The following is a 14,796-nucleotide window of genomic DNA, read 5'->3' as shown; positions in this document are numbered from 1 at the left end:
TTGGCTCATCATCTAATGCTCTAAGCTGCTGAAGTTTTCCTTAAATTATTAAGGCGTCATCTCGCCTCACGCCTTAGGGCCTGTTTGATCCCCGTCTCTAAATTTTAGAGCTCTAACTCTACTCCACAAACTTCACCGTGAAGCAGCTCCACACAAAACTGGAGTTTGTGAAGCACCTCTTTTGGTGCTCTCACAATTTCACCCATTTTCCTCAAACAGAGTGCGTAAAGCTAAAATCATTTGGCTAAAACACATAGAGCAGAGCAGTCCCAAACACCCTCTTAAGCTCTAATGTGGAGTAGGCTAAAGTTTAGAGCTAACTTTAGACCACCTGTTTAGAGACTTCAGCTCTAAAGTTTAGGGCAATGGATCCAGGCCCTCAGGCCCTTAGTTGACAGTAGCCAGTAGCCATGCCTCACCTTAACACCTGGATAGCCATGATACACCACCATGAAATTTGATCCAGAAGGCCGAAAACAACATGCATATGAGCTTCAATATCAGAAATGAGGTGGGAATACACGTCACATACGGTAGACCATTACAGGCTTGTTCAAACAGCAGCCCCTTAACTGTAGCATGACCCGCATACTAGCTAGACCAGATAGCAATTAGGCATAATAACAGATATAAGGCCCTGATATGTGGCTATCCAAACAAAAACAACCGGTGTGAAACATGACCATACTTGAACCAAGAGTCCATGTGTTTATGGAAGCCATGATATTTAAAGGAAGGCGTCCTTCTCGAGCAACTTGAGAACCTCATCCTGGTTGTTGAGCTTGGCAACATCGATGGGAGTCTTCCCATCCAGGTTTTGGAGAGTTCTGCAGTGCGGTGGAGACGGTCAAAGAAACATCAATGGTATCACACTTGGGAAAGGAAGGAGGATGATTTAGCTTACACAGCAGCACCATGCTTCAAAAGAAGATCCACACACTCCTTGCGGCCATATCCAGCAGCATAATGCAACGGGGTGTTCTTGTTCTTGTCCAAAGCGTCCACTGCAGCACCAGCCTCAAGAAGGATCTGGGCACACTTCAACTGAAATGCAGTTCACCAAATTCTTTATCACTACTCACTAGTATCAATAAAGAATGAATACATGTAACAAGTGTACCCATATCCCAAATGCATTTTACCACCTAACCTTCTAGATTATACTATACCTATGAAATCATGACAAACAGCATAAGATCACTCCTAGATTTTAATGTTCCAGCATCAATATAGCCTTCAACGGACTATAATGCCAATCGTAAAGACTACAAATTGCAATTACTCTAAACAGCAAGATACTGAAAACTACTATGAATAAAAAAAAGGGCGTACCCAGTGCAGAGAGCTCCCGCTCTGTGCGGGGTCTGGGGAAGGGTGTCAGTGGCAAGCCTTACCCTCGCCTGTGCAATGCGAGGAGACCGCGACTCGAACCCGGGACCTTCCGGTCACAGGCGGTAAGAGTCTACCGCTTGCACCAGGCCCGCCCTTCAAAAAACTACTCTGAATACCACAACAATTATCTCAAGGTTAGAGGCGAACCATTAGCAAGTCCTAGGAAGCTAATGGTCACCTGTGTTTCAAAAAACAGTCTAGGCCACCACCTAGGTCCAAGTGTTTTGCAGCCCCTAACATGAGGTAATCAGTAGGACAACGATATAGCGCGACCCATCGCGCTATATGGAAGCGCGCGACCCCAATCTGTGCACCTGACATGCCTGCGATCGGACCCACTCCCCCTCCCCCGCCTCGTTTCCATTCGATTCATGCGTCCAAGCTGACACACTCGGCTGCCTTTTCTCTACGGTGGCTGCAGCTGTTGCTACATGTTTTTATGTCGGCAGATACTGTTGCTTTCTTGCAGCAGCAGCAGAAAGCGCTGCAACACTGACAACCGATCAGTTTTGTAGATCAACGCATGCAAGCTGACACAAACAAAAAAAAAAGCAAAATATTTTCTTTAAATTGCTACAGCTTTTGAATGATGTATCCATTTTTAATTCCGTCTGCACCGATGTATTCTACGTGACGAGACGAACAAAACTAGACCCCACTTGCATATGTTTCAAAGAATTTTATTTTAGTAGCAATTTATGTGTGAATATGTGCTAGGAGATTTATCAAAGAAGTTACTACCATGTAATACTAAAGTTGTTACTGAAAAATATACTGAAGTTGTTACTGAAAGATTATTAGGAAAAACATTGCATAAGCTGCCAACTTAGGGGGTATAAGTTATTATACAACTAATATGTAGAATTTAGAAAGGCATTCGAATCTAAAAGGAAAAATGAACCACTGAAATGGCTACCTGAGACTGAAACTAAAATTGACAACCAGAAAATTGAACTAAAATTGATAAATAGAAACTGAAAACTAAAGTAGACACAATGAAAAACAAAAAAACTGAAACATAATACTGAAATTGAAATTACCAGATACTAAAACTGAAATTGACAACCAGAAAATATAACTGAAATCGATAAAACTGAAAACTAAAGTAGACACAATGAAAAACAAAAAAATAAATATAAAACTGAAACTGAAATTGACAACCAAAAAATTAAACTGAAATTGACATATAGAAACGTAAAACTAAAGTAGACACAATGAAAAATAAATAACTGAAACATATGACTAAAACATAAATTGACAACCAGAAAATTAAACTAAAATTGACAAATAGAAAATGAAAAGTAAAGAAAAAACATTCGGCAAAATACGTAAATACTTATCATAATACTTGGATCAGCAAGAAAACACAAAAAATTGTCAACCCGGGGCCTCAACAATACTAATCCATTCCGCAAATTCGTTTAAAATTATGAGCTTGTGTCAAGTGTAATTTTGAGTATGTGGTAAGTTATTTTTTAGCAAGTGGCTACTTAGTTTGATCACCATAATCTATAAAATACATAAGTAGCTACTATATATACAACATAAGTTGCCACTATATTAAATATATATTAAAATATAGGCATAATGGGTCTAGTTTTATAGATCCTAATGGTGCAAATAAAACTAACAACGGACTAAGTATAAGAAAGTTAACGTATTTTTAAAAGAAAGAAAGCAAAACAAAAATGTATGGAGCAGCCTACCTCTATCTCTCACGCTGCAGCAAAGCTCACATGCATTAGGCGGGCCAGGTTGCGTGGACGTGAGAGAGTCACGCAACGCTATCTCACGGTTTACGCTCACATGGACTAGGTGGGCCAGGACGCATGGGCGTCAGGCAGGCCAGGCCGCGTGAGCGCGGGTCACGCAGAAGCGCGACGGGTCGTCAATTAAAGTTTCCGTAATCAGTATGTATTAGCAGTCCCCCTAAATTTAATCGCAGTGCTAGGGGCTCCAAGGTGATACCTTCTTCACTTTTCATAAATTTATTAAGAAACCAGCTATGTTCAGTTAGATTTTATCATAGTTGAAAAATAACGGCATGTCTTTCAGACCCTAAACAAGCTAAATATTCAACAGCTGGCTGCTTTCTGAACAGTAATTAGCAAACTGCCACAAGTTTTAAAAACATCAAAAGAATAAGGCCTCGTTTGGATGCAAAGCATTTTTGGAGTATTGGATAAATACTACGTTTTGCAAAATATTTTGGATTTCAAAAGCTGTTGGGTGTTTGGATACAACAACCTTGTAGTTTCTAAAACCATGGTTTTATCTAAACCGTGGTCTTTTTGGAGTTTTAGAAAGTCCACTCATGGCCTCTTTTTTCTAAACCACGGTTTTGTATGTCTTTGGCTTATAAAACCACAGTGTTTATCCAAACAGGCCCTAAAAGTTTCTGAAGACTTTAGGAAAATGGATATCCCATGTGCCTTGCAAATTAAATATAATTTTGTGCATAACTTGCCTAGTCATGTGGTAATTTTTGAAGCGTTGGTATCATTGGACATTCATTAGTTCCACAAGTTTGAATTTATCACGTATTAACAAGGCTGAGGAGATCGGCATACCTCACCATACCCACATGCAAAATGTAAGGCCCTTCTTCCCTCAGAGTCTTCTTCATCCTTGTCTGCTCCACCATCTAGTGCCTTCTTGAGACCCTATTGCATGAATTTTAGAAGGCAACATCAGCATATCAAAATCAAAACCCAGCAGCAAAGTGGCAACTGTATTTACTGAGACAGATAATGATGTTTAGAATAAAACATGCAACATTGATGACTTTATCAGGATTATTAATAAAACATATATCAATTTATGACCATGCGAACACTGAACATACTATTGCAGGTTCTATGGCCATAAAAGTCGATTTAAGACCAAATGGCGAATCACTGATAAGCAGAAATATCCAATCGTTGGCGCGCAAATAGCATATGTTTGTCTAGTGAATTTGCTGAGAACCAGAAAGTCGATGACTAGGGGTTAACTAGTCTGCCCTAATGTCTCAAGATAGCAATGTAAGCAAGATCATCTTATTTGAAAACATCCACATGATTATAGTTGCTACAAGAAACATCTAACCTAAAAACACCAACATGACTACGACAGCTACAAAATTTCTATGTTCCATTGGCAACACTCACATTAAATAGATATATGGCAAACACCAAAAGGTAGTAATGGACATTGATTAAGTAGCTTTGTAGTGTCACCAGCATATAATATAAAAATATATGCAAAGTCCAAAACAATTCAATACAAAAATAAAAACCAAACATTCAAACCAATGTTCTCATTACCTCTTCATCACCAACGCTGGCAGTGTGATGGACGATTGATTCATCATCATCCCCACCTTCTTCCTCAGTTTCTTCAGGACCAGAAGGTTCGGCAGAAGAACCTGCACCAAACGGGAAGCTAGCTCCCATTGCCTCGCCAATCTTTTGAAGAGTATCAGGGTCGTTCCAGTACCTAGATTAGGACAGGCAGGAATGTCACAAACAAACTCTATAAACAAAACATATCTGTAGTAAATATGACCTACTTCATCATTGCAGAAGGACCCCCATTCTCTAATTCGTCAAGAATTGACTTCATAGCTGGATCTTCCTTAATGCGAGACATACGCTCTTCCAGCTGCTCCTTATGTGATGGACTACTAAAGGTTTCCAGCATATTGGACATAGCAGGATCCTGAGCCAAATAACTGAGACTTAGGGCACTGATAGACAAATAAGGCAATGGAAACCAGCCGGGGTTTTTCCAATGGTACCTGCATAAGAGCATTCCCCAGGCGCTCTGCCATTGTCATAAACTGGGGGTTTTCCATGACCTTTTGCATTGTTTCCATGTATTGTTGAGGGTCCAATGGAGGCATGCCCTGTTCACCTGTACTATGAGCACTTTTCTGTAGCTGCTCAGCCATCCGGTTGAATGCAGGATCCTTTGCAATTTGATCTGCCATCTCCTTTATAGATGGATCCTGCACATAACACAAGGGTAAACTTTGAAGCAATCTGCAAAGAGTCCATTAAATAAAAATAATGCAGATTCAGATAAAGCTAGAAGAAATGCAAGCATGTAAAACTACAATAATGTATTGATACTGACTAAGTGAACAACACCATCCTGTAAAAGTAATTAGGAAGATCAGTATGTACTACAGGATTTATATGGCCATAGAGGGACATACGTTGAGCAAACTTTGCATAGAAGCAAAATCAAAAGGATTTGAAAAGCCTGCTGGAGGAACCCCTTGACGTTCGTCAGAAGATCCTTCGGATTTTGGAGCTTTCTTCTCATCTGCAAAAGAAAAGGATAAGAACAAAAACAGACATCATGTGGTAACTAACTATGACAGCAAAGCAAAAGGAAACGGCCATTGAAAGAAACTGATAACAGTTTGGTGAGTTCATAAATATGCAATGCATAGTTGAGCCAACATGGCTATCATTGAACTTACTTATTTTCAACTTAATGAATGGATTTAAACTACCTATATATAAAAAAGAAAAGGCAGATCAAATTACTAACACCCCCTAAAACCTAGAATCACCCCCCCCCCCCCCCCCCCCCACACCCACCCACATAAGGAATGTAATAAACAAATTGAGCTGAATAGGCCACTTATTTTTCCTACTGCGACTCATTAGTGGGCAGCCAAATGAATTCGCAAATTCTCATCAAACAATTGCAGAAATATACTCTATTGCTACAAAATTAGTATCACTGACATCCCTTGCGTGCAGAGGCGGACTTCACTAGGGCTGAGGGTACAACTGATCCCCCGATTTTCGGCAGAAAAACTGCTATCAGCATCAGTAATTCAGCATAACAAGCACCCCAACACAAGATCGAGCTCGCGCGGGGCCCGAATCGAGGCATGGGCGAATGGATTGGACTAGCGCTCTACCAGACACAGCAAACAAATCCACAACTGACTGGATGAACTGCAGCAGGTCGATCCACAGAGGAAGGCGCGGACTCGATTCTCCGTGCATAGCGAAGATCGGAGGAGAGTAGAACACAAAAAATCCAAGCAAGCGAGCGAGAGAGCCCCTCACCAGCAGATCCGGCCGGATCCCCACTCAACGCCATCGCGGTAGAGCGACGGAGCCGCTACTAGCAGGGAAGAATTGGAGGCGACCTAGCGCTTGCCCCGGTGGAAGCTGGCCCGGAAGGGCGAGCTCCGCCTCGGCGAACGGAGGAGGGTTCGGCCACGCCCCGCGGCGGCGCTGCTGGACGGTGGCGTGCGGGAGGGAGTAGGGTCGTAGGGACTAGGGACGGACGAGACGAAGGCACGAAGCGGTCGTCGGGACTCGGGAGGTGAGCTGGGAGGTGTAGGTGGGCCGGGCCGGAGGCGAGTCTGAACGGCCCGAGGCCCGAGGCACATTTGGCCTGTGGGCTGTTTGGCTAGATGGCCCATTTTGTCTAGCTCTCGTTCGTGTCGCGGCCACAATGCGCACCACTGTGGCTGCCTCTCTCTCCCCTCCACATCCCGGACTCTGATGGCGCTCTCCCGGTCGCCGGCTCGCCGCCGCAGGGCACCAGGGCCCGATGGCGGCTGGAGCGACCTGGTCGCTCGCCGCTCGATTTTAATCCGCGAGGAGGTGGTGGTTGCTCCCACTCGCGGCAGCAGTACGCCGACTCGGTCGATTCATCGTTCCACGAATTAAAAGGTTCGGTTTTCCAGTAATGCACATAGGAAGTCCGATTTTATCCTTTATTATGAGGGGGAAGAAAACCGTTCTTGAGCCATCTGTTTGTTTTTCTTCAGTAATTTTTTTTTTGTGGGGTGGGGGTGGGGGTGGGGGGACGGATGCATACAGCGATGGAGGAAGAAACGGGAGCTGCAACATTTCAGGCTAATGTTCGCACGATGCGTTCATAGATGGCAATTGGCAATTAAGAAAGGTGGCATCCTCAGAGGAGCCACAGATGGCTGGGTGACTATGCAGTTTTCTTACCCTCCCAGGAGCTGGGTGCCTGCAACAAGCAAAAGTGTAAGACAAATGTCTCATCTTCCTCCTTATTCCTTCTCCCACCGGACCAGCTCCTTTGCTTGGGGCTTCAGTCCTTCGGATGACAGGGATCAGGCATGCATGGTGCTTTAGCTTTAGCTAGGTAATAATTTTGCTTGCCGTGTGGAACAGAAAGAAACAAAACAAGCTTCCTGATAAAATGTACAGAGAAGGAAGTTGTGAGGTCATCAAAATGGACATGTGTAACAAACACCTTGCACTTACTTCTCTAACACTACTTTAATTTCTACAATGCCTTTTGCTGCTGATTAGGAGTTTGCCCTAAAAGGTAATAACATGAGGAATTAATTAGGATTTCGATATGAGTCTGAGATTTTAAAGTTTACTGCCCTGTGTTGAGAATGCATTACTTTAGCCTCTGTCCTTTGAGTGTCCTACCAAGATACGATAGAGGACGATGTTGCTTTGTTCCTCCTGTCACCTTGAAGCAGAAGATAGGAATGTTCCATATTTAATTTGCAAAGCAAAGTATCTTCTTTTGCTTTCCTTGAGATGCATGAAAGCATCAGCAAGTGGGTATCTTTCCTATTTCTTGTGCATATTAGCTCAGATCATCAACCTCTTCTTTGCACATTGTGTTGCTATGTTTTCCTCAATTGCTTTAGCCCCATATACTGTTCAACAATAACAGTGCGTGTGAGAGAAAAAAAAGGGTGGTGATGGAAGCAACAGGGCTTAGCCTTGGCAAGTCTGTGCTGGATGGAGCTCTTGGCTATGCCAAATCCGCCGTTGCGGAGGAGGTTGCCTTGCAGCTTGGCATCCAGCAAGACCAAGCTTTCATTAGGGATGAGCTTGAGATGATGATGGCTTTCCTGATGGCAGCACATGAGGAGCGAGATGAGCACAAGGTGATCAAGACCTGGGTGAAACTCCCACATCCATTAACCTCCAAACCAAACAGAGAACTGGAATGAACCCAACCCTATCAATCAAACAGGAAATGGGTCCAACCTAACCCAAAAATCCGGGTTGGATCGAACCCATCCCATATTGTCCTCAAACCAAACACAAGGTAAGAAAACTTGAGTGCTGACATAACCATCTAATCATCCCAACCACCATAGAAGTTGTAGTCGAGTTTAGCACATGCACCTAGGCCTAGGCATTCGGTTAATTCAGTGAAATTGGTTCAGAACAAAATTTTGGTTTCAAAATTGTGTGTTAACTGAATTTGTTGTAAAAAAATAATAACAGACCAATATCAGTTTCCGTTAAATCGGTCCGGTTAATCGTTAACCGTAATACATATTATACTTTGATAGGAGATAATGCAACAACATAATCCTATTGGAAAGCACCTAACAAGAAATGGGGCATGTAATAAAACAAAAGGAAAAGCAACAAATAATGCTTCTAACAAATAAAGCCTCATAGAAATACATTCATTCAAATGGGCACAATTTTAGTGTTTAATATAATAACCATAAAAAATTTCAATTAAATCGGATAATGCCAGCTCAAAACCGAATAAACTGAATATCGCCAAAGTCTTCACCGAATAGATCATTAAAATTTCAGTTAACCGACTTTTTCGATCAAATCTGTTTGGTTTGGTTTGGTCGGTTAATTGGTTTCAGTGAATTTTTGCTCACCTCTACATGCACCTATATATACTATACATGAACATGCGTGTCATGTCATCACCCTTGAATTTTGATGTGCAATATATCGGAAATATCGGACCAAATTCAAATAAAATTTAATTTGAATTTAAGTAAACTTAAATAAATTTAAACAAAATTTGTACGAAAAAGATAAATATTTTCTTATCGGCACCTACAGATAAAAAGAATATATCGGAAATATCAGGATATTTCGGCCGAAAAAGGAAACCATGTGTGCAACAAGCATGCCGGTAGCAGCATCGGCATTAGCTAGGCCTTGGCATCAGCTCATGCTGATCGATCCAGGCTGCACAGCTAGGCAGCCGGCCGGGCATCACGAGCCATGACATGGGTTGGCATGGGCTGATGCCCATAGCACGCATGGCCATGTCTAGCAGTAGTAACTTCCCAATAGCTTTGCCTCTGTCTGTTGGGACCCGGTGGGGGCTGATGGTGCTTGCTACCGCATGCACGAATGCACGATACGCTCAGGCGGCGGCGGTGCTTGCCAAGCGAGGCCCACATGTGAAACAAAGTTCTAGCCAACTAGGGATCATATTAGAATTAAGTAGAATGTGGTTTTAATTAGCTATTTTGTTCTGTAGAAATGTTTTGCTAAAATAAAATTTAGATATGTAATGACTATTTGAGTAGAAAGAAATATACTATAAGTCAAATTACTATGTTTTTTCTAGCAAACATTTCGAGATCCATTCCGTGAATGGAGAAGTTATATGGTAGAGATTAAAAAAAACTCAGTTTCTGAGAAAAACTCAATTAGTATGACTGTGGAAATACACACGGGCATTCTATATATTAATTAATAATATACTAAAATGGATGGATGCAGTAGAAAAACATTGAAGTGAGGATTCCAATTCCATTATATATGATCAACCGTGGACTACAAAAGGAGTAAAAATTTGGTGCCAAGCTTCACGTAGAAGATGTACCCATCCCACCAAAAATAAACTACAAAATATTTGGGTTCTTAAAGAATTGATTGGATTTCAGGTATTTAAGGAGACCATAGATTGGGATAAGCATCCTGAACTACTGGTACAAGCAAAATCGATCTTGAAGAAGTGCAATGGACTTCCCCTTGCAATAGTCACCATCGGCGGGTTCCTAAAGAACCAACCAAAAACAGCTTTCGAGTGGAAGAAACTAAATGAGAATATTAGTGCTGAGTTGGAGATCAACCCAGAGCTTGAAGACATCAGAACAATCTTCAGTAAAAGTTACGATGGTTTACCTTATCATCTTAAGTCTTGTTTTCTATATATGTCCATCTTTCCTGAAGACCACAAGGTCAGCCAAAGACGTTTGATTCAACGGTGGACTGCAGAAGGTTATTCAAGGGAGATTCGTGAAAAGGCTGCGGACGAAATAGCTGATAGATACTTTATGGAGCTAATAGGTAGGAGCATGATCCTACCATGTCAAAAATCTATTTACAGTAGAAATGGAATTGACTCTTGCCAAATCCATGATCTCATGCGTGAAATCAGCATCACAAAGTCAACAGAGGAAAATCTTGTTTTAAGATTAGAAGAAGGCTGTAGCTTAAACATGCATGGGGCTGTACGCCACCTCACTATAAGCAGCAATTGGAAGGGAGATAAGGAAGAGTTTGAGGGCATGGTGGACCTGTCTCATATACGGTCATTGACAGTGTTTGGGAAGTGGAGGCCGTTTTTCCTGTCTGCCAAGATGTGTTTGCTGCGAGTGCTAGACCTAGAAAACACAGAAGATCTATGGGATCATCATCTTAAGGAAATTGGGAAGTTTCTCCACCTAAAATACCTCTCTAAGAGGATGCAAATTTAATGTGCACCTTCCAGATTCATTGGGTAACCTGAAGCAACTGCAGACTCTTGATATTAAAGGTACAAACATACTGAAGCTGCCAAATACCATCATCAATCTCAGGACGTTACAGTATATTTATGCTGGGAGTGAAAATCGTGTAGGATATGAACAAATTTATGAAGATATGCCGAAGCTGTTGCAGAACAAGATATTCATTTTGACTTTTTTATCAGTGGCTTTTTGTGTTGGCTGTTGCGCACCCCAGATTGTGGATGAAGATGGCATATTTAATAGGCGCGATGCCTGTACTTTATTTTGCTGCGGCTTTTTCCCCATTGTACTCAGGGAGCTAAGCCGATATGGTGTTGCATTGCCAAGAGGGTTAAGAAAGCTGAGAGCGCTGCACACACTAAGTACTGTTAACATAGCTGTGGGGAAGCACATCCTAAAGGATATAAAAAGCCTCACCCACTTGCGCAGGTTAGGAGTGACAGGCATCATCAACAAGAAAAATTGTCAGGATTTCTGTTCCACCCTTGATGATCTCAGCAGCTTGGAATCACTGTCAGTGCATTCAGCGGCGGAGCCAGGTTTACATGGCTGCTTGGATAGCATGTCCTCGCCTCCAAAAAATCTCCAGAGCCTTAAGCTGGCGGGCAGACTGGTTAAATTACCGGAATGGATCGAGGGCCTCCACAGTCTTGTCAAGTTGAAGCTTACGCAGACCAAGCTATCAGAGTTGGATGACATCATGCGGGGTCCTTGGCAAGCTACCAAACTTGGCCATCCTACGTCTTCTCAACGACTCATTCGAGGGAGCAGATCTCCGTTTCACTTTCCATCGGGAGGCATTCTCGAGTCTGATGGTCCTGGTGCTGTATTGCATGCGTGGCCTCAGGTGGGTGGAGTTTGCAGAAGGAGCAACGCCTAAGCTTGAGCTGCTGCGTTTTGTTGCTTATTGCAGTGATGTGAGTGGACCGATGTTTTCTGGCCTAGCATCACTCCCAAGGCTCAAGGAATTCAAGACGGACAACGATGACTACAATGAGGACTTCCTGAAGGACTTGCAGGAACAGCTTGCCGAGAACCCGAAGGAACCCGTTCTGAAGAGGAGCTGAGCCTCGAAGGTCCTCCAGAGTCGTCAACTGATCGAGTCAACTGATCTATGTCATCTGGACCCTTTCTTTTATGTTATGTTGTTGTGTGCAAAATAATTGCCAGATGCCATTGAAATGTTTAGTAACTTCAGTTGAGTGATTGCATTACAAAATTGGTCCTGTATCTATTACGACGAATTGTATGAGTCCCAACCGTTAATGTGCATATTACCATTCTTTGTTTTCCTCTTGTAGTATGCCCTTGCGGTACTTACAGTTTAAGCAGAATCTTTATTTCCGACTAAATTTGTCCAGCATATGGGTCAGTCAGACAGCGGAGTTGTCAAAAGAACTGGGCCTCTGGTCTCAGAGAAAAAGTATTTGACAGTTGTCAGCTCATTCTAGCCCGGTGTCCTAAAGCATGTTTGATTTCACTGAGCACACAAAAATATCCTTAAGAGGGTGTGAAGGAATCTTTTACCTACCGGATTCAATTGGGAACCTGAGGCAACTCTAGATCTTGAAGGGACAAGCATATTAAAGCTGCCAAAGACCATCACCAAGCTTAGGAAGCTACAATATCTTCGTGCCTCAGGCATAGAGGACTCTGATTCTGATATTTATGAATACATCACTGAAGACTTACTGAAGCTAGTGTGGCATATTTCAAAACCCAGGTTTTAAGTGATAGTGGTATGGATGGCAATGATAACAGGCGTGATGCATGCACTCTGTTTTGTTGTGTTTGTTTGCCACTTTTTGTCAAGAGCACATTTTTTCTTGGTGTTCAAATTCCAAGAGGGGTCGGGAAACTGAAAGCCCTGCACACAATGGGTCTTGTGAACTTCGCATGGGGCAAGGAGATCATAGAGGAGGTAAAAAAGCTCAGCCGATTATGCAAATTAGCAGTTGCTGGCATCAGCATGGAAAACGGTCAAGAATTCTGCTCAGCAGTTGCTGAACTCAGCAATCTGGAATCATTGTTGGTGCAGTCAAGTGGAGAACCAGGTTTACAAGGTTGTTTGGATGTCTTGTCCTCACCTCCGAAGAAGCTGCAAAGGCCCCGTTCGGCTTGCTGAAACTTGGCTCAATTGACTGAAAAACATTGTTCTAACTGAATTGTTGTGAGAGAAAAACACTGTTGCGGTTGAAAAAACAAGTTGAATAGTGCGGATTATAAGGTAAGCCGAACGGGGCCAAAGCCTCAAGCTGTACGGTAATCTGGTCAAATTGCCAGAATGGATCTGTGGCTTGCAGAACCTTGTGAAGCTAACTCTAAGGAACTCTAGGATATTGGAGCTTGATGCCACCATTGAAGTCCTTGGCAAGCTACCAAACCTTGCTAGCCTGTGTCTGTGGGCAAAGTCATTCCAGGGCGAAGATATCTGTTTCAGTTTTGATCAGGAGACTTTTCCGAGTCTGACGTTGCTGGAGCTGAACAACATTGATGGCCTCAAATCGGTGGAGTTCGAAGAAGGCGCAATGGTTAAGCTTGAGCTGCTGGATTTTTGTGGTAGTGAGGAAAGCAACACCGGGTTGTTTTCTTGGCTACAATTTATCCCAAGCCTGAAGGTATTTAATCTGGACAGCAAATCTTACAAGGATGATTTCATCGAACACCTTCAGGCCCGGCTTGCCGAGAATCCAAACAGCCCCATCTCAAAAAAAGAAAAAGAAAAAAAAAAGAAAAGGAATCCAAACAGCCCCGTTTTGAGGAGGTACTGATCAAGGCAAAGCAGGTCAGTCGGACAAGGTCACTGCTTTGCTGCTTCCCTGTGTTTTAATCTATGTGTGTGCTAATCTACATTCGTACTAATGCTCCTGTGTTTCATTTCATTTGAATCCCTACAGGTAATGGTCGTGCCAGTGCCTGTATCCGGTGCGCAGGAGTGTGCCATGTCTGTATCGTCTATTTTTCTTATGTGCAGATGTGTGTATGTGCCAAATTGAATAACTGGCGTCCTGTAATATCAGATGCAATTAAACCGTGGTATATTCAGTTCAGCATTTGTAATATAGTGATTGTGGTGTGTATTGCGAATGGTATTAGTAATTCGTCCTAAACTATCGTTCTATGTGAGCATCACGGTGACATATAGGATATAGGCAGTGCTAGCGTCCGGATGTTGGGACGGACGCCAGTGGCTGCTCTCTGCCCTGCTCCGTGCTGTGTGCTTTGCCCACTTGGATTCTGCGTTGCCCGGACGATTCGTCCACACGCGGGACCATCCGTGCCCCTCTGTTTCCCGCGCGAGCCCGAAGTGCCGCGGCGAGATGGAGGGAAGGGAAGGAGAGGAGAGGAGAGGAGAGGAGAGGAGAGGAGAGGGCGAGGCGTGCCGCACGAGGAAGACGCGAGGTAGGAGCCGAAGCCCTGCGGCATGCCATTGTCCGCCAGCCATCTGCGTCATTGCAACATGTGCAACAACCTATCTACTTTTGAAATATCCAGATGAAACATTTGCAACATACTCTGAAGACAGATAAAACACTTCAAACATGCGTCTGAAATACTTACAGAAAAACCTGAAAACACTTGAAAAGTCATTGCAAAACATATGCAACTTCCTGATAAAACCCTTGCAACATATGCGTGAAACATAAGCAACATCCAAATAAACACACTTGCAACATACGTTCTCAAAAAACAGATGATACATTTGGAACACGCTTACAACAAACGTGTATAGCCATTGCAACATATGTAACATCCCGATCTTCTTTTGCAACATCCATATAAAATACTTGCAACATACATCTGAAACATTTGAAACACTTGAAAACATGCGCTTGCAACATGCGCTTTTAGCAAACCCTGGCAGGTGGCGGGTGAAGCACTGCACTACA

At 42.9% G+C, this 14,796-nt stretch overlaps 1 protein-coding gene and 1 pseudogene across 1 annotated transcript; one reads left to right on the top strand and one right to left on the bottom strand.

The window, feature by feature from the left end:
- Positions 1–465: 465 nt before the first annotated feature.
- On the bottom strand, positions 466–6,690 carry LOC136476972 (ankyrin repeat domain-containing protein 2A-like). Its single transcript, XM_066474959.1, has 8 exons — positions 6,462–6,690; positions 5,591–5,700; positions 5,171–5,380; positions 4,943–5,091; positions 4,698–4,869; positions 3,963–4,055; positions 905–1,044; positions 466–827 (listed from the first exon to the last, which is right to left on the bottom strand). The coding sequence occupies exons 1-8, from the start codon at positions 6,493–6,495 to the stop codon at positions 728–730; spliced, it is 1,008 nt and encodes a 335-aa protein (XP_066331056.1). The 5' UTR covers positions 6,496–6,690; the 3' UTR covers positions 466–727.
- A 190-nt stretch (positions 6,691–6,880) lies between these two features.
- On the top strand, positions 6,881–12,646 carry LOC136476971 (disease resistance protein Pik-2-like; annotated as a pseudogene).
- The last annotated feature ends 2,150 nt before the right edge of the window (positions 12,647–14,796 follow it).

The sequence above is a fragment of the Miscanthus floridulus genome, chromosome 8 (genome assembly GCF_019320115.1).
Source record: "Miscanthus floridulus cultivar M001 chromosome 8, ASM1932011v1, whole genome shotgun sequence".
Taxonomy (NCBI): domain Eukaryota; kingdom Viridiplantae; phylum Streptophyta; class Magnoliopsida; order Poales; family Poaceae; genus Miscanthus; species Miscanthus floridulus.
This window is presented reverse-complemented; position numbering and strand designations above follow the sequence as displayed.